This window comes from Orcinus orca, chromosome 1 (assembly GCF_937001465.1).
Source record: "Orcinus orca chromosome 1, mOrcOrc1.1, whole genome shotgun sequence".
Lineage (NCBI taxonomy): Eukaryota > Metazoa > Chordata > Mammalia > Artiodactyla > Delphinidae > Orcinus > Orcinus orca.
The window spans coordinates 28,280,899-28,308,749 of NC_064559.1; the positions used below are offsets into that span (position 1 = coordinate 28,280,899).

The 27,851-nt window shown below is 35.9% G+C and overlaps 1 protein-coding gene across 5 annotated transcripts in view; it reads right to left on the reverse strand.

Moving 5' to 3' along the window:
• DENND1B (DENN domain containing 1B) overlaps positions 1 to 27,851 on the reverse strand; it is a 259,477-nt gene that overhangs the window by 170,086 nt on the left and 61,540 nt on the right. For all 5 annotated transcript variants that reach the window (XM_033416652.2, XM_049708637.1, XM_033416648.2 and 2 more), the window contains exon 3: positions 17,270 to 17,313. In XM_033416652.2, the coding sequence (XP_033272543.1) occupies positions 17,270 to 17,313 (44 nt within the window). The remainder of the gene's footprint in view (positions 1 to 17,269; positions 17,314 to 27,851) is intronic.

Sequence of the window (27,851 nt, forward strand, 5' to 3'; positions counted from 1 at the left end):
ACAGTCTTTCTTTCATTGTATACAAACACATCACAAACTAGTTAAAACCACATGGACTCTGTGTCTGCATTCGCAAAAATGACCACTAGACTGCATTGTTGTCGCTTCTGATCAAAGAGGCTAAGGATAAAGATGTATGTTATCTCTTAGTACTAGCTTACCAAGACAAGCCGCAATGTTATCACTTGTCTAGAAAAACACATATGAATAAACGTGTAACTATATATTTGAATAGCTAAGTTATAAAAGTAACAAAAAAATAATTCATATTTTAAATATAATATTCACCATCACATTTAGTTAAAATACTTAATATATAACAACCATGAAGTTAATTTTTGAAATTAGGTCTATTTAAAGGCCAAACATTAATCAAACATTGTACACTGCTTGAAATATTTCTATGAAATATCATACCTAACATTATGTCTTTAAGATTTAAAAAGTCTAACATATGCAAAGTCTATTAAAATGCACATAATTTATCTCACTCAAAATGAAAATATATCTAATAAATAATACTATTCATCTGGCATCTCCCTTAACATACAAATGCATTCCGTTTCTCCAAAACACAGCAGCTGGGAATGAAAGGAAAGATTTCAAATGATCATTTTCACATCATATTCCATCATCTTTTCTTCAGTTTTTCCTAGCTTTCCTTTGAGTCCCATTCTTTTACAAGGGGTCTCTTTTTAGATCAATCCATATTTCCATAATCCACACTGCTGTTTCCTCCTCTTCTCCCCAGGGTGGACTAACCCCCATATCCAGAACTATGGCTTACAACTGTCATTAAGCCTTATAACAATAACAAGATAACAAAAGAACGGGTGGGGATGAGGCTAGCTGGTACCATATGTTGATCAAGTTCAACATTTTCAGCTAACAGAGGATATTTTTTAAATTTCAAAATTTTAATTGTGAATTGCTTTCATATCTACTTATTCTCCCTAACTGTATTTCAGGCTTAAATTTTAAACACCAGTAAACAACCTGGCAATATTACTTTAATAGGGCTTATCTATTAATAATGTACTGAGAGGGGAGAGAAAATGGAAATAGCAAAATAAAAAGGTAAGGTAGCAATTTATGGTTAGCTACTGATTCTTATAACCCACAAGTTTCACTCAACTTATACCTATTCCTAAAAAAGAAATTTCCCTGAAAGGCATTTTTTAAAGCACTATAAAGTTATAATGATTAAGATTATTTCAAAGTAACATACTCCATGTAAATTAATATTGACTTTATGTCAATTTGAAGGATTTTAATTTCTCCACCAAGTAACATCTGAAAACATGCTACTTTTGCTTCCATCCTTTGTTTCATAGTTAATTAATTTTAACTTCTTTTTAAGCTAAAAATAAAGAAAAATGTGAAATGTAACATTTTGAACTGGTAGAGAGACTTTCATGCCCCTATATTAAATTTAACTTTTTTTCTCCTGATTTCAGGAGAATGGCTTCTGATTCATCAGCCTATGCTACATCATTTTGAAAAAAATTATTTCCTAACGCTTTATCTCAAAGATTCAGAACCCGTTATAGAACTAAATTCCAAAGTGACTTTTATCAAACGTTTACTGCTCAATACAAAGTAAGTTCTTGTGAAACCACATTTATCTTTTTCAATCTGCATCATCTATTATTACTTAATTTCTATAGGTTGTTGAGTAATGCCAGACCTTCCAGGATTGGTCTAAATTATTTGCATAGTTAAAATATAATAATTTCACTGCTATAAAAATGAGTATAAAACCCCTCACCTCTAAGAGCTCATTAAAGTAAAACCTGTTCACCCTTCAGCAGAAAAATAAGGTCATTTTTTTCAGGAGCTTTCAAATTTTATTATCTAAAATGTATGCAAAAATATTCTTTTCAATAGGAGTTTGCTAGATTACACAGTTCTGTATTCCAATAAATACCTCAGCTCTAAAGCAAAATTTCTCACTATGTTTTTCCAAATTAGTTTCCCTGTTTGCAATAAAACTTTAAAATTTTAACAGTAGAAAATATAAGACAAGCATGCAGGTAAAATAAGAACATGATCACATTTTGCCTTGAGCTTTCTAGCACTGCATTTACAAAGGAAACAAATCTTGCCTACGTGAAGAAAGACAGAAAGATATAATTATGGTGATGATCTTGGACTTAATTTTAAGCACTTTCCCACATGCTTGCCACTTAGTTTTATTATGATTCTTCTTTTTTTGACACAGGAATGTGCGAAACACATAACACTATGTGTATCTACAAAGCAAATTATAAGAAATAATTTATATTTTAGGGTTATTAAGATAAATCACTGATAAAATGGAATATGAAACAAAGTATACAGTCTTGATATGATAATTCTCTTAAATTAGCCATCATCTCTCTTTATAAGATTTAATTTCATTAAAAATTAAGAAATCAAAAATACGTGTTCATATATAATGGAAATATTCATAGTGGTAGTAAAATAAAAATTAACCATCACACATAAAAAACTGGTTCAAGACAATTTGTTCTTTCCATTTGGAAAAACAATAGTTGGTATAGAATGCAATTAAATTTTTTTTCTGTGCCTGATACAATCAACTGGTAGTATAAAATGACAGAATCAAATCCAAACAAGCAAAAAAAGAAATCCAGTTTTTAAAAATACCTGTAATTGTTTAAATATTTATTTTGAAAGTATTCAGATTTAATAAATTATTCCCAAATAATTTAGATTTTATGCTTGATGCAAGAAGCATAATTATAAAATGTCCAGCTATCAATCTACCGCAATTTCAAATCATGAAAGACTTTATTTATTGCGATCAAATCCCTTTAAAATTATTAAAAGAAATACATTTTGGAAATGATGGATGTGTAAAACATTTTTTTAAATAAAGAACAGGCATTCTTCCTAAACCATGCAGACCAACTACCAGATATTGCTGAACATGAAAACTGTATACAGTGCTGATGAGTTTATTTGTTTTGGAAACAGCTAACTAGCAAGTTACCTACAATTACAAAAGACCTACAAAGATACAGCTGAAGGGTAAGATTTAAAATGTTCTTTTATTACTGTATATTACATAGTTTCTTACTACTATTCGCTCAGAACTGTAATTCAAACTGTTGAATTCCACCAAGTTTTCTTAATTAGTTTCTACCAAGATTTGCTTAATTAATGGAATTTTTATTATTGTAATTTAAAATAATTATGTAATATGTGAACGTTTCTCAATGCATTACCAAGGGTGTTTTTTAGTTATCTAGCATGAGAGCCATACTAGTGTGTCAATATATATTGATTTTTAATTTTTTTTAACCTTCAACAGAAATGTGAGAAAGAGAGAAGGTACACACACACAGGCAGGTGCTCGTCATGAACGAACAGTGGTGGACCTACTAAACCTTCATGTTGCCTGACCCCTCCACTGAGCCGCATCTTTTCATTCACAGTTTGATGAATCCCTATTATATGTGTCATAACACCAGTCTGAAATCTTTCAAAATTTAATATTCCACACCCTCATATCTATTCTGCTTAGAAGGTTATCTTGCTCCTATTTTTCCAAGAAGGTTAAAATAATCTATAACGAGTTTACTCAACTTCCTTTTATCTATTCAACTAGTAATTCAAAATACATTTATTCAGACCTTATTATGTACGAGCCACTGTGCTAGATGTGGTGACTGAAAAATAAGAAGATACATACAGAGTAGGGGAGATAGAGACATTTGAAAAAAGAAAGAATGAAAATAAAACTGTAAAATATAGAGGCAAATGCAAGAGGCTACACAGAAGTACAGACAGGTTGCCTGGGAGGTCAGGAAAACCTTCAAAGAAGGATTAATTTTCAAGCTAAGGTCTAAGAATAAGTAGAACTCGACCACAAAAAAAAAAAAAAAAAAAAAGGAGAAGAAGAAAAATGGGCAGTAAAAACAGAAATGCCACCAAAAAAAGAAACAGGATCTAGGAAAAGCCAGGGCAGGGCATGAAGGGAATCTGACTACGCCCTCTCATTTGTTGAATGCCTACCCTGTAGTTTGATGGAGCCAAGCATATAACTTGACAGAATTCAAACTCCACTTTATACTATCCAAAAAAAAAAAAGTCTTTTATTTAATGCAAGAAATAAAATTCTAATGTCTTTAGCTATCATTCCACATCAATTCCAAATCACAAAATAATTTCATCATTCTGCGCTTCTAATACAATAGGGTGTCACAATCAGTTACCCTAACTCTATATAAAAGACAGTATCCTCCACTCTTACCCTAAAAGAGGACCAACTCCAAGAATACACTCAGTGGTCCAGGAACAAGGCTTAAAGATACCCTTCCACGCACACCTGCCAAACACCAGCATCGCCACGTGGATATCAGAATGGAAGTAAAACATGCACCCAATGCCACAACTACATTCTCTTCCCAAATATCCTTCGAGTGCCCACTTAGAGACCTGTAAACATGCACCCAATGCCACAACTACGTTCTCTTCCCAAATATCGTTCCAACGCCCGCTGAGAGACCTGTAAACCACTTTCTCTATTGCTGGCCTCTGATAACTCTCAGTCCCAGAAGTAATGAATGAAGATTCACACCCTTCAAGTACACCAACTGCACTGCCATTGTTCTGCATGTACCAACTGACAACAATTCTTGGGGAAGCAAGAGACAATAATGTAGTAGGACCAAGGCGGAATATCCAGGATAAACTTTCCTCTCACATCCCATTACCCCTTTCTCTCAAGTCACGCCAGCATAAGAATGACAATCAAGACGATTTAAGGAACAAAGGTACTTTCAACATCCCTGAAACTGAGTCCTCCCAGAATACTGTCTTTTATCAATAAGCCCCTGCCATCAGTCTTCCTTCTTTCTGCTTATCTTAAAGAGGGAGGCACACCTCACCACTGCCGTCCAGAGCTAAACCCTCCGCTTGCAGCTGTGAGGCACCCTTGTGGGAACCACCGTTACAACCTGTCCGTTAGTATTACAGAACAGACAGTATATTATGAATAATTTTTTCTCCCCTACTGGACTACGAGGTCCTTCTGAGCTGACAACTTCTTATATTTATCTTTATTTATCTAGTATTAGAAAAAAATAATGCATGGTGTGTATTCAGGTAGTATTTGTCATCTTGCCATCTCTGTCACTTCTTGACACAGAAATCAGTTCTAGCTTCTGTCTTCAATCTCCTTTTTAAAGTGGCTTCTTGCTATTCTATATAAACATGGTCTTCCCTCTTCAAGCCTTTTAATCCTAGAAACTACCAAAATACACTAAATACTGCCATCACCAGCACAATTAGTCTAAACTTACTACTTCCCTCTTAGCCTGTTTAAATGTGTGAGGTCTTCCTTCCCAGAACGTCTACACTGCATTGTGAGTAACTTTCATGGCACATATTACACCCGGCCTTCTGCTGGAATTATACGTAGAACCAAGTATTGTAAAAACAATAAGCAACCTGTGTCTCCATTTACAGAGGAGAAAATTGAACCTCAGAGAGTAAAAATGATTTCCTTGAAGTCGTACATTCAAGTTAGAAGTAGAAACGGAATATTAGTTCACTTCTGATTCCCAAACCAATCTTCCTCCCCAATAGTAAGACTCCTGGAAGGCAAGGACCACACGTCTTTCTGTTTACAAGCCTTATGTTGCCAGACCAGTACCTTGCAAAAAAAAAAAAAGTATTCTATGAGTATTTTTAAGGCAGCTTTAGGCACATGCTAATTGCCTAGGTTAAGTAAACTTGTTCAATATTTGGCAAAATTTTCACCTCTGATATCATAAAACTAACAACCAAAAACGTAACTAAAAAGGCCTTGTAAAATATAGCATTGCTTTTAACAATGTATCTTTCAGCTTCCTACCTATCTATATTATCTGTTCACTATGTAAAGTATACCTAAAAATATGATCAAAATTGTTGGTGTCTGTGAGTCTCTATGTCTATAATTCAGAAAGGCCTTTGCTCTTACTGAGTTGGTGTGAAATGGTGCTCTATCTCCAGAGAGTATCAATAAACTAGATTATAAAGTCACAAATTAAACTCCTGCACATGGATATTTATAGCAGCTTTATTCATAATTGCCAAAACTTGGATGCAATCAAGATGTGCTTCAGTAGGAACATGGATAAACTGTGGTACTTACGACAATGGAATATTTGCCAGCACTAAAAAGAAATAAGCTACGAAGCCATAAAAAGACACGGAGGAACTTTAAGGAACCTTAAATGCATATTACTAAGTGAAAGAAGCCAATCTGAAAAGGCTACATACTGTATGGTTTCTCTGTATGATATTCTGGAAAAGGCAAAACTATGGAGACAATAAAAAGATAAGTGGTTGCTAGGGCAGGGGACGGCAGGGAGGAATAACTAGGCGGAGCACAGAGCATGTTTAGGGCGGTGAAAATACCCATATGATATTATAGTGATGGATACATGTCATTATACATTTGTCTAAACCCACGGACTGTACAACAGCAAGAGTGAACCCTAAGGCAGACTACGGACTTTGGGTCATTATGTATCAGTGTAGGTTCATCCTTGGTCAAGAGCGCACCATCTGGTAAGTGATGCTGATAACGCAGGAGGCTATGCAAACGTGGGGCAGGGTAAATGGGAAATCACCGTACCTTCCTCTCAATTTTGTTGTGAACCTTAAGCTGCTCTGAAAAACAGAGTCCTTTACAAAAATTTTAACTAAATTAAAGGAGCGCTATTCTGATTGGCTTATAGAGAGAAATGAGCATAAACTGATTATTCCTAAAAGTCCTATAAAATAAGGAAACTGAATTTCTAATACTTCAGATGGGCTAGACTTCAAAAAAATTCTTGGTGAATTCAAATTCACATGATTAAGGAAAATCCTTAGCAAACACCTAGTTCTATCAATTTAGTTTAATAAATATAGCTGGGACTTCTCTGATGTATCAATATTAAGTACAATATAAGCATACATTCATTCTCTTTGGGGTTGTTTTTCCTAAATGTATACAGGTTTGATGAACAAATGGCATACTGTTTAAGGTTACAAAAGGTGTAAATTTCTACTCAACCAAACTGTATCATTATTCTGGTAAGCTTTATTTCAACAGTAACTATATTTTGTAATGTATCTGCTAAAACATAATTCTGAAAACCTTTAGGTAACCAAAATATTGAACTGATATTGAGTTAGTCAATGTATACTCATTGTATTATACATTATATGATACATTATATATATTATGAACCTAGATAATTTCTAAGATAGAATACTAAAAACACTGATTACTAAGCATATTTAAGTCTATATACTTTTTATTTTTGTGTGCTGTGAAAATCCTACACTTTTGGCTCATTTTAATAAACTTGTTCATTTTGGCCACTATACAGAGATCTAATCGGGAGGTGTGTGGTGTTAGAAAGTGGTATGATGGGTACCATGTCTGGTAGTCTTGTAAAATGCTTGTGCAGGACACAAGGTGCTCAGTTATCTGTCCCCCAAGTGTTTTTTGTTTTTTCTTTTTCTGTGAAACAGAAGTTAGTTATTTAGGTTAAAAGTTATGATTAATATGAGTGGTTAAGACTACACTAGGAACAACAGTATCAGATAAATACAACTGTGTGTTTTGTTTTGTTTTTTCAAAGAACAGTTTTATCCTAAAACAGCAATTCTTGGGCTTTTTTTGTTTTTTACCTCTATATACTTGGGACTTGCTGAGGATGGTGAAGAGCTAGTGTTTATGTAATAACTATTGAAATGTAGTGTATTAGAAATTAAAACTGATAAATTTTTAAAAGATACATGAATTCATCTGAAGATAGCAATCATGGATGCACTACATGTTAACACAAATGACACAATTATTATGGTGATGATAATGAAATTAGTTTGACCTTGCAGATCTCTGAGATATGTCTCTAAGTGTCAGTTTGTTCTTGACTATGACAGAGCACAATGAATAAAACTTAAAATGTTTGGTAATACCTGACTGAAAAGAAGCTGTAAGAATTTTTAAAGTTCACTCAGTTTTGATGGGCTTGCTTCCTTGGATTCCTGATTAACGCTTTCGCCTGCAACATGAAAAGTTATCCTCACCTCCGTGTACCTCTGAGATAGCCAGAACTCTGTGTCTTAACAGAATAATTCTCTGTCCTTGATACTGATTTTACTATGTCTTCTATTATTCGGGCAGAGTGGGGAGGTACAAAAGTTCCTCATTTACGAAAGAACTATTCAATTGTGTTACCGTCTATATTTACTTTTAAATATTTTATTGTCACTGTGATTTTTTTTTTTGCGGTACGCAGGCCTCTCACTGTTGCGGCCTCTCCCGTTGCGAAGCACAGGCTCTGGACGCGCAGGCTCAGCGGCCATGGCTCACGGGCCCAGCCGCTCCATGGCATGTGGGATCCTCCTGGACCGGGGCACGAACCCGTGTCCCCTGCATTGGCAGGCAGACTCTCAACCACTGCACCACCAGGGAAGCCGTGTCACTTTGATTAAACAGATAATCAAGTGTTGCTTCTTAGGCACCTATGGACCCCATCTTAATCAAACAGCCAAATCTTCTAACAACTTTTAAAATTTTGCCTTCCCAAACTCAGATTCTGAATGCAGAAAAAAAATCAAAAACTTTCAGGATACGTTTTATAACTAAAACTATCTTGGAGATTTCCTAGAGATTCCCTGAAAATCACAGGAATGTGTACTCTTGCCTTATAAAATGAGATGCTAGAAGTAATTTGGTTTGTTTGATATATTATTATCATGAGGGTTGTCTGATATAACTATTATTATTATTACACAAAAAGCTGGCAAATCAGAAGAGGTGCTTATCCTGCCCTAGGTTAAATTTGTACATGTAAATTTTATGAATATGAATATTTCAGAAATCACATGCTTTATGGGAAGTTTCCAGAGACATGCCAATGCCCCTGGTCTCCAGAATATGTTTTACTCTCCAGGAAAACAAGAGTCAAACTCTTACGAAATAGTTCTGCTGAATTTTCCCATACTATCAGACTACTGGCAGTGCTTTGCCTGATAATATTAGACAACAATAGTATAATATTGCCAGTTATAATTTCAGTTATTATTTAAAATTCCACTTGGTCGCAACCTTAGTTCTTTATTTTAAATTCTTTGTATCTTCTAAGTCAGTGGTTCAGAACTGGATATGCACCTTAGACTTACCCTTGAAGTTTTACAAAAATATATTCATCTAGGCCCTACTCCAGATACAATGAATCTCTTCACTTGATATTCTGGGTATACTCTTGCCATATTATGCCTCAGGATTCTTGTATGTTATATCTCAAGATCTTTCCTCCATAAATTTTGTTCACCCATTTTCATAAATCAGGCATAACCTGAACTGGCTCCTTCGAAAACAGGCTTACTTGTTGGTCTTACACACGTTTTGTCTAAAACTTTTTTTGAATGGCTTTATTACCTTCATTTTTCATACAACGGAAACAAATTTCCTTTTCCATATTTTATTTTTATTATGAACCCTCAGTAGACATTTCAAACTTGAAAATAATCATTAATAAATTAACCATATCCATTAAGTCTCTGTCATCTACAGACAGTTTACTTCTGTTTCTGATACCCTGAGGACTGCCATAAGCTAGAGGCCACAGTTTGTTTTCAACAAAGAAGGTCAGCCTCAGAGCTTTGTGGAAAGGGGTTGTATCAGGTACTTCAAACTCCTGACACTTCAAAGAACAGACGCTTGGGTACAGGTCTCTGAACTGACATCACTGAGACAACGTTCAGGCCATTCCACTGGACTGAGTCAGGATTTCCAAGACGCTTTTAGTCAAGAAGCAGAAAGTTTCATGAAACTGCTAAGCCAAGGTCCAGCAGAACAATAATTTACTGCACTGTGTTGGATAAACTAATGGAAATCTTATTGTCTGAAATATTGATGCTGTTTTAATGCTCTATTTTCTGGACATATAAGGAAGCCCTTTCCTCTCTTCCTAAGCTGTCTGTAACCCACAATAATTCTGTAAACCCTGCTCCTGTAAACTGAAATATAGTTTTTAAATTACATCTAGTTCTCACTGATTCCTTCCCTCCCAGAATTCAGAAACTCTTACTAAGTCCCTTTACTTTTCATTGCAATATTATTATTTGCATAAGTTTAATAAAAATCTGTCATTCACTTTACCAGGATATAAGTGGAAAAACTGACTAACAACCAAGACCTTACTTAAAGTGTCCTTTTGGAGAAACATGCTTGTTTAATCAGCCATGTCAAGGCACTTGGAAGGAATAAAGGTTAACTATACTTAGGGAGCCTACAAAGCCCTCCCAGGAAACCTGGCCTAATGCCTGCCTGACAGTGTTAAAGAAGGTCCCTTCCTCACGGCCCAGGAACCTTAGCAAATTTGTTAAGCTTGAGAGGAATTTACGAATATTACAGATAGTACACATAAAATCTGGGAAAGATATTTTCTTGGACTTGGTTTCCTAGCTTTGGGATTATCTAGAAACAGACGCTTTTAAAAGTCTAATCTGAAATTCCTTATAAAAACTTCCAGAAAGAAGTTGATTTTGTAGATATAGTAATTGTTCTACACTGCATGGCCCTGGATATGTAAATTCATGGAGGCTTATAGGCTAAATTAACACTCCTGTCCTGCCTATGTAAATAATCAGGCCAAACCTAATGGAACTTGTTATCTAGAATAATCTTTGTTTGATATTATTATGCTTGCCGGATAAAGAGGAAGACTGCAGGGAAAAATTGTAAAACTTGAAATGGACCGAAGGTTACTGGCTGTCTTCAATGAAAAACAAGCCATCGTCTGACATCTTCTTTTCAGGGCCCTGCATTTTTCACTGTCTAAGCTATTCTATAATCCTGTAAGTTGCAGATAAATGACAGCATCGCAAATGATATTTGTCCACAGACACGTCCGATGGAGGGAAAGCTGATGCCCCTCCTCCCTCACCCCATGTAAAAAAGTCACTGAAAATATATTACAATATTCCTGATTTACCTATATAATCGTGATACTTTGAACTCTTCTTTGAATAGGTTATAGCATTTTACTGATGCCCTTGCCAGTTAACGAGTTAAAAAAGTAAAACACTTCTACCAAATAAAATCTTCAATTTGTGTAGGAGTCACGATTTTATTTTCTTTTAAAAATTATTCTTTAATACTAGTCTCAGAGATCGTTGGTCTAATGGGGTAAATAGAAAGTAAAGAGATGACAGATCTCAGTGCCATAACATGGGAAACATAAAATGCTGAGGGAACTCCAATGAGGTACATCCAATCCAGACCCATGACAAACAAAGGGCTTCTCAGAAGATATGACCTCCGAGCTGAGACCAGAAAGACAAGCAAAGGGGAGAGCAAGGAGGAGACTAGCATTTCAGGCTGAAGGACTCCCATGTTCAAAGGGAGAAGGTAAATGGATGGTGAGTACATAAGAGAAACTGTTGTTCGCTATGAAATGCAGACCACTTTTGTATTAGACAACGGGAAAGGGAGACAGAAATATGAGGCTAGATATAAACAAAGGCCTTGAACAAGGGGCTTGATCATGGTAAGAAGGCTGGACTTTATCTTGAAGGTGTCAGTGGGGAGAACTGAGTTCAATAAGCATTTAGTACAGCAGGCTCTGGGGTCACACTGGCTTGGAATAATGGCTCTGCTACTTATTGCTGTGTGACTCCTGCTATATCAATTAAGTACTCTGCAGTTCTGTTTCTTCATCGGTAAAATGGGAATTACAGTAGCCCCTTAGGCTTATAAGGGTACTATAAGGATTAATTGGGCTACTACAGGTAAAGTAGTTAGAAAACTGCCTAGCACGCAGTAAGGAACCAGTGACAGTAGTGATGTCAGTAGCAGTATTTTCCCTTTAGTGAGATCATTTCTCTTACAGATCATTCTAGCTACACTGTGGAGAATACATTAAATAGGAACAAAAACAGAGGTGAAAAGGAGAGTTAGGAGGATGTGAATTAAGGAAAGGACCCTAGAAGTAAAGAGAAATGGACAGATTTACAAGACATAAAAGAGGCACAAGCAATAAGATTTGATGACAGATTGAGTACAGCAGCTGAGTGGGGGACACAGAAGTCAAAAATAAATATATAAAAGTCCATGGCTTGAGAAAGAAGCTTAAGTTGGAGCATCCCCTGAAATAAGATGCACAAGAACAACTCCTCCACACGTCAGGTAACGCAATAAACCCCAAAACACAAAAAATGCCTACGGAACACAAAAAGAGGAATGCTTCAATATATCACAGCAGGTAAAGCGTCTAAGTTGTATTACAAAGGAAGCACATCAGAGAAATGGAAAACGGCATATGAGACATAAGAAATGGCCCAGAATCATGAAAGGCCTGCAGTTTGTGTGAAAGCAGGAAAAATACTGCAAGAGTGAAGAGTTAAAGGTAAACAAGAAATATGACCTGGGGTCAGTGCCTCATCATCTTACTTTTCCTATCTAGAAACCAAGCAGATGGACCTAATGATTTCTGTGTGTTGGCCATTACTAGCAGAGGATGGCTCCATGGTCCTATGACTTCTGCTGGGAGCCATCCTGAAGATGTCTCTCATGCTACCATCGGGGAGCAATATTTGTCACCACAAAGTGTGTCTCTGGCAGAAGATTTATTCAGGCTGATTATTTTTAAGAAACCAAGACTCGGGAAGTTTTTCTTATTCCCTCCCCGGTAACTGCCTAAAAGAATTTAGAGAGAGGGCCTGTTCCCAGAATAGACCCGTCACCAGAGAAACCTGCAAAGAATATGGGCCAGGTGTGGTGGGGGAACTAGACTAGAGAGATCAGACAGAGTCCACTCTGTGCCCCCCCTGTCCCTGCCTGACCCAGCAAACACGTGTTTACCAAACATTTGCTTCTCCCTCTCCATGTGAATTGCTTTCCTCCCCTTTGAGGTCCCAGACCACGACCCCCAACATCCTCTTTTGTCTTTAGCTGAAGATGGTATTTAAGGGGAGGGTTTCTGCCATTCTGGCTGCTTACTAGTCTCCCTGGGTCTCTCCCACGTGTACAAGTTATTAACCTTTTGTTTGATTCTTCTCCTGTTAATCTGTTTCATGTCAATGTAATTCTTAAGCCAGCCAGAAGGACTTAGAAGGGTAGAGGAAAATTTCTTCTTCCCTGACACTATAAAATTATACATCTTTCTGGAGATCTATAAAGCAGTGAAATTCTCCAACTTGTTATCAAACTATAAAAACAATACTCTACATAAAACAGTTTTATCTATTCCTCATCATAAATTAATAAACGCTCGTGGCATTACAATGTAACAATAGAACTATCGGCTCACATTTATGGAGTGCTTTCTATGTGCCAGGCACTCACTATGCTTCGTAGACGTCATTCCTACCCTAACTTTTGTCAGAGTAGCAACGTCAGCCCTATTTTGCAGGTGAGGAACTAAGACAGAGAAAACCCCTGCCGAAAGCAACACTTCGTGCAATCTGTAAATACAGAGCCGTGATTCAAACGCAAAAATGCCCCCAGCATTTATAAGATTTTAGTTCTGACCACTCTCTAAAGGTACAGTTTGCTCCCAAAGCCTGACTCCTCTCGCTCAAGAAATACAGACTAGCCGTGGCCCTAAGAGGCCGATGGTTCATGAAAGCAGCACACCTACAGAAAAGTGAACCATGAAATAACAAGCAGAAAGTACCGGGGAAAAGTCAAGTATTGTGAAAAACAGCATCAAGCTATTAAGTGTAAATGTGAGCAACAGGAATATAAGAACAATGGAGAGCTTAGCTTGACAGCAGCAAAAAGAAACAAAATTACTCATTTTATACAGAAGTGGTGAACTCACAAAGGTAATAGGAGATGTTGCAATTATCAGCAGCATGGATGGGAAGATTTGTTCTGCATTAATCTTTTCAGCCACAGCTCTCAATGTATTTGCAAAACATAAATCTGACATCAACTAAATCGGTCTGTAAATCCTCAAATTCATTCACACCTTTCTATTTCCGAAGGTTGCAAACCCTCCATTTTTCCTAAATCCCCAAAGTCCCCTCCCATCACTTGCATGGAAGATAATTCAAGATTTCTCAAAGTGCCAAAAAGAAACTCATTCTCTCTTCACTACTCTTCTCCACCCCATGCTCCCCAAAACACCTTTGCACGCAGTCTCTCTTTCCCCCCTTTACACTTGTAAAAAATTAATAAACAAAAACCTGAATTAAATAGACCGGGGTGACCAGAAGGGGGAGCTCTCACACCCTGTGACCATGGTGGAACCCAACAGGAAGAAGAAATACTGTTCTTTCCTGCAAGGACTCAGCCAATGAAAAGCCACGGCCTCTTTGTTTACACAGCTCTCCTGACTTCCTCCCTCCTGGATAAAAGGTTCTCCTTCCCTCATCACGCAGGAACTTGCACCTGGCTCGCCATGGTTGCAGACCCCGAGCTGCAATTCTCTGCTGATCCCGAATAAACCTACCTTTGCCGTAGAAACGTCTGGCAGTCTATTTGTTTCAGGTTAACACACTCATCCTCTACTTCATTCCTAATGTAACCAACTCTTTCAGATCCTTCCTGCTCCTCAGCGGCACTACTGCAAAGCCAACTCACTTCCTTGCCTCCAGTTTCTCCCACAACCAATCCATACTGAAATCTCTTCCAAATCAATATTCCTAACAGACTTATCTTGTTATATCACACTCTCCTTAAGTTCATTTGAAGGACCAACTCTTCAGCAAGGCCTTTCATTGTTGCCAAGACCCAGCCCAGTATATGCTTATAGTTTCATCTCCTACTCTCCTACACAAAATTCTCCACTGTACAAAAAACAACAACAAAAATTAATTACAACTCCTGAAATGTGATGTGGGTTGTCCCATTGGTTCTTCTATTGCCAAAAGAAGGAAAACACATGCAAAGAAGTATATAATAAGCCAATGCCTATGATGGACCAAGAGCTGTATGTGGTACAACTAAAGGACTAAACAGATTGGTATCATTTATTTGGATTAAACAACACACTGCTTTCAAATTATAAAGATACTGGGGGGAAAACTTCTAATAAACTTTTTCTAAAAGAACTAAAATAAGTGAGTAGGGTTTGGGTCAGCATTCCAAGCAGAAGGAATAATACAGCTTCCTTGCTAATAACACATGCTTCTGAGTTACACCAACTTGCCCTCAAGTCTCAGCTAGCTCTGCCTCTTCTAAGCAGTGTGTTATCAGGCAAGTTTCTTACTTAAGTCTCAGTTTCAGGGCTGATACTATCTCCTAGCAGTACTGGGAGAATTTGAAGATAAAATCAGTTGTGCACATAAGCACCTAGCATAGTGCCTAGTACATGTTAAGAGCTAAATAAGGAGAGATTAAGAATTACTCTTACTGAAGCAGTCTCAGATCCAGTGAACAGGCTGTTTAGGAAGAAGTAGACAATTAGTATAGGAAAGTAGTAAAAGATAAGGAGGATGAGAAATACACACAGAGCACTTGTGTCATCTGTAGTATGCAGCATATTCACCAAAAAGCATATAGCAAAACCATTCTTCAAGGCCCTTGGCTGGATTCCCGTATGAAGTTTTGTTTCTTTAAATATAAACTGAAGTAGTAAGACAAAATGGTATCTAAAGCTCCTTTCAGCTCTAACCTTCAAAAAGTCTGTAAGAACCGCATGCCCTGGAATCCTGGGGGTTACGAATGCTCATCACCAGTACATGGTCAAATGCTTTTATGTTTTACTTAGTATGTGAGGGCTTATTAATGTTCCACTGACCTCACAAATCTGGGAAACAAAGCAACAGCTAAAACATTCCTAGCACCAGTTTTATCTGTCACAAAGAGGAACAGCAATTGCTGGTCTCACTGAAAAATTTACTGTAGCTGAACTCGACAAGTACACTATCACCCTTATGTGAACCCAAAGTTAGGAGCCTTCAGATACCCTAGGAATTCTCAGGGGCAGTTTAAGAGGTAGAAGTTAGAAAAGAAAAGAAAAATGAATCTGGACAGGAGGTTAGACCAGAGAGAACTAGAAAGACCAAGAGAGGAATAGTATTGATATTTCAAAACAGTAACATTAGTCAACAAGTGTCTAACGTAACTTCCCATTACTGGGAAACAAACCCAATTAAGCCTCACATGTGCAAATCATGTCTTCACTGTGGGGACTTATTTTATATACTTAAGATACTTATAAATCTATTCTTTCTCCAAGGGGCTAAAAACAAATTAAGAGTACATGCTCTCTTTTTATGTGAAAGAACAGTCAAGGACTGCACTAGATCTAATTAGTATTTAACATGCTCATTTAACTCACTTTTTCAGTGACATTTCCTAATCTTCTATACTGATTTTCACATGTAGAAAATTATTCTTCCACATCAAAATCACATGTGTCTGTATAGCTCTGAATGAACTGCTTTAAAATGAATACTTTTATCAGCTTTTATTTTGGTAAATTATGAGAATCATACCTGTGAACTTAACTGATGGTTAAGCTTGTACTGTTATAATTTTAAGTGACAAGATTGTTTTACCCCATTTCTTTGTAGATAAAAAAAGGAACCTGCTCATCAGATTTCCAGTAGTACTTGTTTATATAAAAATTTAAATTTGTACGGTTAACCATATAATTCACTTCAAAATGATAAATCCATATAAAAATTATAAAGATTTTAAAAATTTACATACATTATGTCAAAATAATTCATAGTTTTGGCTATACAAAATACTTAAGGAACTAGAGAATATTATAATTAAAATACAAATGCAGTAAATTCATTTCCAAGTCTCCCATTTTAAGAAAACAAAAGCCATAGATAAGAATTATTTTAAAATAAGAAAATAATGTCAATTCAACTTATATATGTTAATGATTCGAACATTACTGTAACAAGGGTAGAATTGACCTCTTAGTTATAGCAGTTACTACTTCTTACTGTCTTACTTACAGAAGGGTATCCCTCAAAGTACCACATCATCAAGTTTTCTGATGGGGAAATGTTTGTTTCCAAATATATATTCCACAGACACATTAAAAGAGTATAAAAACATGCTGAAACTGTAAACATTCACTTCCTAATAGCTTCACGAAAGGGCCTCTTCATCACGCATCTACCTGGTAACTTCAAAACATTTTCCATGTATTCTGCACACATGGCTTTTTATTCTCAGAGTTGATCAAGAGAAAATACTTAAATCAATTCATATGTAGTAGTCATAGTAGTAGTAGTAACAGTAGTAATAATAATTAATTCTCCAATTTTAAATGCTTTTTAAAAATTATGTGGTTCCAACCTGGTCTGCAAAGTCCTCTGGGAACTTCCACAATACCTCCGGATCTGTAAATAATTGACACAGAGCATTAAACAGAGAAAATAACACATTTATAGCAACAGTCTTGTTCAAATACTCTTAAAATTGTCAAAGCTACTTTTTCTAAAAATTTTAAATTTTTTCTTTAAATATTTACAGTTGATGAGGTTCAAAATTAAATATTTTGATAGTTTAAGGGTTTTAATGACCTTTGGAACAGGAATAATAAAACGAATAACTTGGTCAGATTATTAAAAATATTATTTCTTTTAGCAACTCATGTTTTACTTATATACCTTAGATTTTAAGATTCTGAAATATAAATTTTCAGATTTAACTCCACTTAATATACTGGTTTTAATTTGAAAAGAAAAATATAAATGTGGTAAATATGTAATCAATTATATTACAGCCCTCAGAAACTAGACTAAAATACAACATCTTAAATTTCCATTTAAAATCCTAAAAGACATTTTTCCAAAGAGGACATGCATATGGTGAAAAGGCCCATGGAAAGATGCTCAACATCATTATCATCAGAGAAATGCAAACTAAAACCACAATGAGATATCACCTCACACCTGTCAGAATGGCCATCATCAAAAAGAACACAAATAGCAAATGTTGGCAAGGATGCGGAGAAAAGGGAGCCCTCCTACACTATTGATGGGAGTGTAAATTGGTGCAGCCACTGTGGAAAACAGTATGGAGGTTCCTCAAAAAACTAAAAGTAGAAGAACTACCATATGATCCAGCAATTCCACTCCTGGATATATATCTGAAAAAAAATGTAAACACTAATTCGAAAAGATACATGAACCCCAATGTTCACAGCAGCATTATTTACAATTACCAAGATATGGAAGCAACCTAAGTGTCCACTGACAGATGAATGGATAAAGAAGATGTGGTATGTATGTGTATACATACACACACACACACACACACACACACACACACACACACACACACAATGGAATACTACTCAGCCATAAAAAAGGAATGAAATTTTGTCATTTGCAACAACATGGAAGGACTTGGAGGGCATTATGCTAAGCAAAACAAGTCAGAGAAAGACAAGTACTGTATGATCTCACTTATATGTGGAATCTAAAAAAATAAAACAAACTAGTGAATATAACAAAAAAGAAACAGACTCACAGATGTGGAGAACAAATGAGTAGTTACCAGTGGGGAGAAGGAAGGGGAGGGGCAAAATAGGGGATTAAGAGGTACAAACTATTATGTACAAAATAAATAAGCTACAAGGATGTATCGTACAACACATGGAATATAGCCAGTATTTTGCAGTAACTATAAATGGAATATAACCTTTAAAAATTGTGAATCACTATGCTGTATACCTGTAACTTACATTTATTTATTGTACATCGACTATACTTCAATTTAAAAAATGAAAAAGAAAATAAAATCCTCAATAAAAGTGTATAAACACAGTAATAATGTTTGTTTTATATCAAGGTTCACTTTTGAAATCCTATATTTGCAACACCATAAATCAGCTTTTAAAACAATAGATAAGTTGGTAGGCATAAGGCATCAAGCTTGTTTAAAATACAATTGACATTTTTGGGGTATTTCATAGATATTTTTTCTAATATATTATATCCAGTTATTCATATATAAAAATCAATGTTGTTTTATAAATTTTCGCACTGGTTTTCATTTTCGTTATTTCTTCACACTATTTCTCTTCTACTTAGCATAATAAAAAGAAGGCTTTAATTAACACTAAAAAATATTTTGGTTGCATACGTATCTTTTAATTCTGTCAATAACATACTTCTGAATACTGCAAATGTGCTTTAAAAGGGTACTGTACAAAGGATAATATTACTTCCGAAAAAGCCTTTGAAAGCCCAATATAAGTAACAAGCACAACCGACAAGACAGGATCAAAATATCAAAAATACCACTTTATGTACCCAGTCAGTAAAAAATTACGGCTCAATCCCATTATTTCCACTATACCATATTGCTTTTTAAAAAATACAGTCCAAGGATGCATAATTTCAAGTATTTAATCTCAAAACTCAGTAATTACCAGCAACATTTTGAGCATGAGGCGGCTTCTCCTGCTGTATTACTTATTAGGCTCAAAAAATTTTTTTCAAATATTTTAGCTTAAAAAAAAAGGAAGCATACTTTCTACAATTAACCTTTTTACTAAGGAATAAAAAGTTTCTACATAAAAATCATTTAAAACATCTTATATAAGAATAATGCATTACTAATTTATGGAGCTAACATTAATGATTATGCCTTCATGTAAAACAAAATGTGTACATTTCTAAAATGACTGTGACATGTATACATCACCTAAAAATACTGAAACATTAACGTCCTGTAGAAATTATGTTGGAAAACATATATATGTGCCCACGTATGTACATATATGTATGTGTGTGTGTGTTTATGTGGCAGTTTTACCAAAACAGTAGTTATTAAGATTTGCATCTCATAAAACAAAAGTGTATGACGGATTCTTCATGAAATATTAAACAAGTTATTATCTTGATAAATTAACACAATAACTAATGGCCCTATAAACAAGTCATCATGCAGAAATGTGGAATAGTCCCTTCTTATAAATAATGGAGTTAGAGAGTTTCAATGTGAATATTTTAAATATCCGTTTTAAACAACCTCAATTTTACAGCTGCCATTTGAGAAAATACGACAGATTCCTTACACTTACACCTTAAAGCCAGGATAGCTGTCTTGTTGGACAGCCCTAACACTTTGCCCTGCTGTTTGCAGCATTTACCTAATGACGTCTTCCTCCCTCACTTTTCTTCATCCCTTACACTACGCAGTTTTTTCTGTCCCGTCTGGTCTGTTCTTTCACAGAGGATGAACAAGTGAATACATGAAAACAGCAAATATCGGTTTAGTCACATAGTGGAAAATACCCTATTTCTCTTCTTTTCATTAAATGCGTGTTACACTTCAGCACCCAAAAATGTATTATAATCATGTGCAATCCGTATCTGAAATGGATTAACTTAGTTACTGCCTGTGTGGTTAGGTTTACCCCGTATCTGACACATGTTGGCAGCAACTCTTCACAAGGACTGCAGAGGAAGAAACAAAAGAGCTCTGAAAAAAAATGATAATAGTCCAATTTTCAAATTTATGCACAATGACGGAATTTTCTGTTCCCTGCGGATTACTTTCCAGATGCGAGATCTGACCTGGCAAAGCTAGGTCGATTTTATGCTGATTTTATGGGTGAAAGGATGGGAACTGCTGGTAGGAGTCACCGCTGCCTGCGGTGACTGGGACACACTGTGTTTCTCTTCTGTCCAGTGTCCACCCGTAACTCAGAGAAGACTCCCATCTTAAAGAGGAACTTTGCCACCAACAATCCAGAAACCAAATAAGCATGAAAGGAAGAACATGTAACTTGATTTTTACATAAATATAGTTAATCTCTTATTTTAATAAAAGAATGTTACAGTGTAGTGAGAAAAATATACAAATTTTTATTAAATCAGTAAATTTGGAAGGAGAGTATTTAATGTATTATTTGTGCATCACCATCACAAGTATTCCAAATTCCTGAGGCTTTTTTTTTAATGTAAAGTGAGATAAATTTAGTAATATTTTATTTTCCTTTGCAACCAGACCTTTCACATTTTCTGGCCTGTAACTAAAACCAAAAATTAAAATAACTTAAAATATTACTGATTCAACTACACTTTTTCATGCAGGAAAAACTTTAATTTACACAAATGAATAATATTTACTTAACTCTGTGGAATTCATAGATGAATATATTTAAAATTATGCATTTGTAAAACCACAGTTCAGAGACTATATACCTTTGAAAAGGCAGAATATATATATAGTATTAGTGTTTTGCTTGATTATAGCTTCAGTGCTTATTCACCTACATTGTAGAATCAGAATTTTACAAATGAGGAAACTGAAGCCAATGCAATGAGGAGCATGTCTTTATTTTTTTTAATAAAGTTATCTATTTATTTATTTTTGGCTGCATTGGGTCTTCGTTGCTGCGCGTGGGTTTTCTCTAGTTGCGGCGAGTGGGGGCTACTCTTCCTTGCGGTGCGCAGGCTACTCATCACCGAGGTGGCCTATCCTGTTGCGGAGCACAGGCTCTAGGCGTGCCAGCTTCAGTAGTTGTGGCACGTGGGCTCAGTAGTTGTGGCTCGCAGGCTGTAGAATGCAGGCTCAAGTAGTTGTGGTGCAAGGGCTTAGTTGCTCCGTGGCATGAGGGATCTTCCCGGACAAGGGCTTGAACACGTATCCCTTGCACTGGCAGGTGGATTCCTAACCACTGCGCCACCAGGGAGGTCCCTGGGAGCATGTCTTAATTATAAGGCTAGTTAATGTCAGAGGCTAGAACTTTCTTAGTTGAGATCTAAGGAGGAGCTATTTTAAATAATTTACAAAATCAATACATTTCTGTGTCCCACTTAAGTTCAATTTATTTTATTCAAAAATCTATGCAATGCTAAAGAAACAGGAAAAGTCCCTGCCCTTCAAAGCCCTATAGCATACATGGAGAAAAATGTCACAGAGCTACCTAGTTTTTGTGCAAACAAGGTATCCTGCGGGAATGCTTGAACTCAATTTGAAAATTCACTGGCTTAATAATTTCAAAAAATGTTCCTAAGAAAAGAATGGTGATGTCTCTTGAATATAAATGAGCAGGAATCATTAAAGAAAATCGTCCACCTATGGAGATATAATGGTGAACTAAACAAAATAGGTCTCTACAATGTACAAAAAAGGATGGCATCTAAACCTATAGCTCAGTAAAATTTAATGAGTGTTATGCTAAAAGGATAGGATACTACCAGACAGCACAAGGAAAGCCAATCTAATTTAGAAAGCCACTAGTTAGACAAGCAAAGGATGATTTGGGCTATAAAGTGGGCAGAGGAGCACATTCCGGAATGGAGAAACAATATGCACTAAGTCTTAGAGGTTACAAGAAAGCAGAAAACATTTGGAAACTGAAATAAAAAAAAGAAGAAATACATCTAGAATGCAGAGTAGGAGAGAGAGAATGTCACGGGATGAAGCTGGAGAGACAGGGGACAGACCACAGAGTTGAAGATGTACCCAAGGTATCAGAGGGAGCCACTAAACCGTGGGAGAAGGACCACCTGAACTGTGTGGAGAATATAGTTAGAGGGTGTGTTTATGAAAGTCACAGGAAGAGAGGGTATCCAAAAAATTCTCAAACAAATGTGGCAGAACATTAAGCAAGGTGATGGCTCAAAAAATGGTAAGTGTGTGTAGAGCATAAGCCACACACAGTAAAATGAGCTCCAGTGGCAGGATGGGAAGCAGAAGGCCAATTAAGAAGATCATGGAGTATGAGGAAAGAGAGGCACCGTGTATGGGGGCAACGTATTTAAGAGACAGTACAAGGGAGAAGAAAGTAAAGATAGGAGGAAAGAGGTGAAGCCAGACAGGTCTGTTTGTCGTTTCTGTTTCCTTTAGACCGGAGCAGACTTGAACATGTTCAGGTGATCACGGGAGTTAGTGAGGCAGTGGAGAGCCAGAAAAGAAGAGACGCACACCCCTGAGGAGGCAGGAAGAGGGCATCCTGATCAAGACAGTGAGATGAGCCTTGGACAGAAGCTGAAGAATATTTTCCCATTGTTATAGGGATGAGAAAAGAGGAGAGGAGGTATGAATCCAAGGAGATTTTAGAATCTGGGGTACAAAGTTAAGAGTTTTGTGCAAAAATTCCTGATTATTTTGTGTGTATAGTAGGAGCAAAGCTCCCTCCTAGGAGGGAAGTTGTTGGGGGGCTTGAGGAGGTGTGAAACAGCTGTTTCAGGCACTGCTGAGCACTCAGTTTGGTGGGTGCTCAGCCTAGTGTTTAAGGGCAACAATGTGGTATTTCCCCATCATCATCCAAGGGCCAAGGTGCAGGAGATAATTGCTAGATTCAGTCAGGGCTGAGGTTTCTGTCAGCCATGTGTGATGGAATGAGAGCCTCAACAGAAGAGTGGTTACAGATGTGAATTGCTGATCAAAAGCTAAAAAAGAGAAGTGGTTTTATTTTTTTCTGTAAAACCCATTAGTACTAAATGTTATACCAAGTCATGCTAATGCATTTTAAAACAGTGTCTTTTCAGTAGAAAATCTACTGCATATATCTGAAGACTGTAGGACTGAAAAATAAAGTAAAATGAATAAACGGAACATTTGTAATTATGAAGTTAGGCAGACGAAGTTCTGGTCTTATACCTATACATAACAATGCTTTCTGTCTGCGATCAGAGGTAGGTACTGAAAAGTACAGAATCAGTTTCCCTCCTCTCTTCCTTGCCTTCCACTCCTCCCCGCTCTCTCTGGAATTATCTGAAAGAACAGTCGTATCTGTTTACCCAAGCTTACCATATAAATCTCATTTTCCACATATACTATTATGTGGGGGAAAAAACCCAGAAAACCATGGAATTAGATAACTACAGTTAAAATTACAACTTTTCCAGCTTTACTGAATTATATTTGACATATAACACTCTGTCAGCTTAAGGTGTACGAGATGATTTGATAAACGTACATATTGTGAAATTTTTACCACAATAAGGTTAATTAACACATCCTTTATCACACATAGTTACTGACTTGTTGTTTTCATTATCATTGGTATGGTGGGAACATTAAAGCCCTACTCTCAAAGCAACTTTCAAATACACAGTATAGTATTTGTGAACTATAGTCACCATGCTGGACATTAGATCCCTGGAACCTACTCATTACTGAAAGTTTGTACCCTTGAACCAACATCTCCTGCCACCCCTCAGCCCCTGGCAACCACCATCCTACTCCGATTCTTTGAGTCCAATGTTTTTAGATTTCACTTATGAGTGAGATCACATACTACTTGTCTTTCTCTGACTTACTTCATGGAGCATACATCCTCAAGGACGTCCACCTATGCTGTTGCAAATGGCAAGGTAGCCTTCCTTTTTTCTAGGGTGGAATAACACTCCATGCTACGTATACACCACATTTTCTTTAACCATTCATTCACTGATGGACATTTAGGTTGTTTGCATATCTTGACTATTGAGAATAATACAGCAATGAACATGGGAGTGCAGATTCTCTTCAAGATAGTGATTTCATCTTCGCTGGATAAATACCCAGAAGTGAGATTGCTGGGTCACATGGTGGTTCTATTTTTAATTTTTTGAGGAACCTCCATACTGTTTTCCGTAGTGGCTGCATCAATTTACATTCCCACCAATAATGAACCAGGGTTTCCTCTCCTCCACATCCTAGCCAGCATTTGTTATCTTGTCTTTATAACAGCCATTTTGACAGGTGTGAGATAATATCTCATTATGCTTTGATTTGCATTTCCAGGATAATTAGTGATGTTGAGAACCTTTTCATGTAGTTGTTGGCGGCTGTTATCTTTTCTTTGGAAAAATGTCTCTTTAAGCCCTCTGCCAATTTTTTAACTGGATTATTTGGTTCTTTGCTGTTGTATGAGTTCTTTATATTTTGGGTATTAACCCCTTATCAGATATATGGTTTGCAAATATTTTCTCCCATCCTATACGCTGCCTTTTCATTTTCTTTTGCTGTGCAGAGCTTTTCAGTTTGATATAGTCCCACTTGCTTTTTGCTTTTGTTGCTTGTGCTTTTGGTATCATATCCAAAAAATAATTGCCAACAGTGATGTCAAGGAACTTACCATTTATGCATTCTTCTAGGATTTTTATACTTTCACATTTTATGTTGAAGTCCTTCATCCATTTCAAGTTAATTTTTGTGACTTCTGTAAGGTAGAGGTCCACTTTCATTCATTTGCATGTGGATATCCAGTTTTCCCAACACTATTTATTGAAAGAGACTATCCTTTCCACATTGAGTATTCTTGGCTCCCTTGCCAAATATTGCTCAGTCATACATGTAGGGTTTACTTCTGAGCTCTGGATTCCATTCCATTTGTCTCTGTGTCTGTTTTTCTGCCAGTACCACACAGTTTTGATTACTGTAATTTGTAGTATAGTCTGAAATCTGGAAGTGGGATGCCTCCAGCTTTGTTCTTTCTCAATATTGCTTTGGCCATTTGGGATCTTTTGTGGTTCCATATGAACTTCTTCTTCTACTTCTGTGAAAAAAGCCATTGGAATTTTGATGAGTATTATATTGAATATACAGATGACTCTGGGTAGTATGGACATTTTAACAATATTAATTCTTCCAATCCACAACCATGGGATATCTTCTGATTTATTTGTGTCTTCTTCAATTTCTTTCATCACTGGTCTTACAGTTTTCACTGTATGAATCTTTCATTTCCTTGGTTAAATTTATTCCTAAGTATTTTATTGTTTTTGATGCTATCGTAAATAAGATTATTTATTTTTCAGGTAATTGTTAGTGGACAGAATTGTAACTTATTTTTGTATGTATCCTGAAACTTTACTGTATTAGTTATAACAGTTTTTTGGTGGAGTATTTAGGATTTTCTATATATAAGATCATGTCATCAGCAAACATTTTTACTTCTTTCTTTCCTTAAGTCATTAAGATGACTTTCTTTTCCTTGCCCAACTGCTCTGGGTAGGACTTCTAGCACTATGCTGAATAAGAGCAGGCTCCCTTGTCTTCTTCCTGATCTTAGAGGGGAAGCTTTGAACCTTTCACTGTAGTGCATGATACCAGTTGTGGGACTGTCATGTGGCTTTTATTATGTTGAGGTATGTTCCTTCTATATCCAATTTGTTGAGAGTTTCAGGAAAGGATACTGAACTTTATCCAATGCTTTTTCTGATCTACTGGGATGACCAAAAATTTGTATCTTTCATTCTTTTAATATGATGTATCATATTAATTTGTGTATGTTGAACCACCTGTGTATCCATGGATAAATCTTACGTGATCATAGTGTATGGTCCTCTTAATGTGTTGTTGAATTTGGTTTGCTAGTATTCTGTTGAGATTTTTTGCACATATATTCATTAGGGTTATTGGCACTTGTAGGTTTCTTTTAGTATCCTCATATGGCTTAATATCAAGGTAATATTGGTCTTATAAAATTAGTTTGGGAGTGTTCCCTGCTCTTCAATTTCTTGGAAGAGTATAATAAAAACTGGCACTAACTTCTCCTTCAAATGTTTGGTAGAATTTACCCATGAAGCCATCTGGTCTTAGGTTTTCTTAGTTGGGAGGTTTTTGATTACTATTTCAATCTCCTTACTTATTATTGGTCTGTTCAGATTTTCTATTTCTTCATGATTCAGACATGGTAGGTTATATTTTTTTGAATGGTTAAATATATACATTTCTTGTTTTTCTAGGTTGTCAAATTTGTTGGCATATAGTTGTTCCTAGTAGTGTCTTATTATCCTTGTATTTCTGTGGTATCAAGTTGTCATGTCTCCTTTTTCATTTATAATTTTATTTATTTGAGTACTTTCTCCTTTCCTCTTGATAAATCTGATTTGTCAATTTTGTTTATCTTTTCAAAAGATAAGATTATTATGTTTTATCTTTTCTATTGTTTTTCCATTCTCTATTTAACATATTTCTGCTGTAATCTTTGTCATCTCCTTTCTTCTGCTAACTTTGGGCTTAGTTTGTTCTTTTTCAAGCTCCTTGAGGTGTAAAGTTAGGTTGTTTGGGATCTTTCTTTTTTCTTAATGTAGATATTTATTGTCATAAACTTCCCTCTTAGCACAACTTTTGCTGCATCCTATCAGTTTTGGTATATTTGCATTTTCATTTGCTTCAATATATTGTTTTATTTCCCTTTTGATTTAATCTCCAACCCATTGGTTGTTCAGGAGTGTGTTGTTTGATTTCCACTTATTTGGGAATTTTCCAGTTTTCCTCTTGTTACTGATTTATAGCTTCATACCACTGTGGTTGGAAAAGGTATTTTCAATCTTTTAAAATTTACTGAGACTTATTTTGTAACCTAACATATGGTCTATTCTGGAGAATGTTCCATGTGTGCTTGAGAAGAATGTATATTCTGCTGCTGCTGTTGGATGGAATGTTCTGTATAGGTCTATTAGGTCCCTTTGACCTAACAGAGTTATTTGTAGGCAGCATATTGTTGGGTCTTATTTTCTTATCTATTCAGTCACTATATGCCTTTTCATCGGAGAATTCAGTCTACTGGAGAATTTAGTCTGTTAACATCTGAAGTAATTAAAAGGTAATTCATCAAGAGATTATAATAATCGTAAGTATAAATGCATACTACATCAGAACACCTAAATAATCAAGCAAATACTTGTTCATTGTTTTCTGTTTTGTAGTTCCTTTCTTGCTGTCTTCCTTTGTGAATTCATCATTTTCCATAATGGTATACTTTGATTCCCTTCTCTTTATCTTGTGTGTATCTACTATAGATTTTTGTTTTGTGGTTATCCTGAGGCTTACTTGAAAAATCTTAGAGACACAGCAGTTATTTTAACCTCATCACAACTTAACTTTGATCACATACAAAAACTCTACCCTTTTATTCCTCCTACACACATTTTGTTTTTGATGTCACACTTTACATCTTTTTATATTGTGTACCTAACAA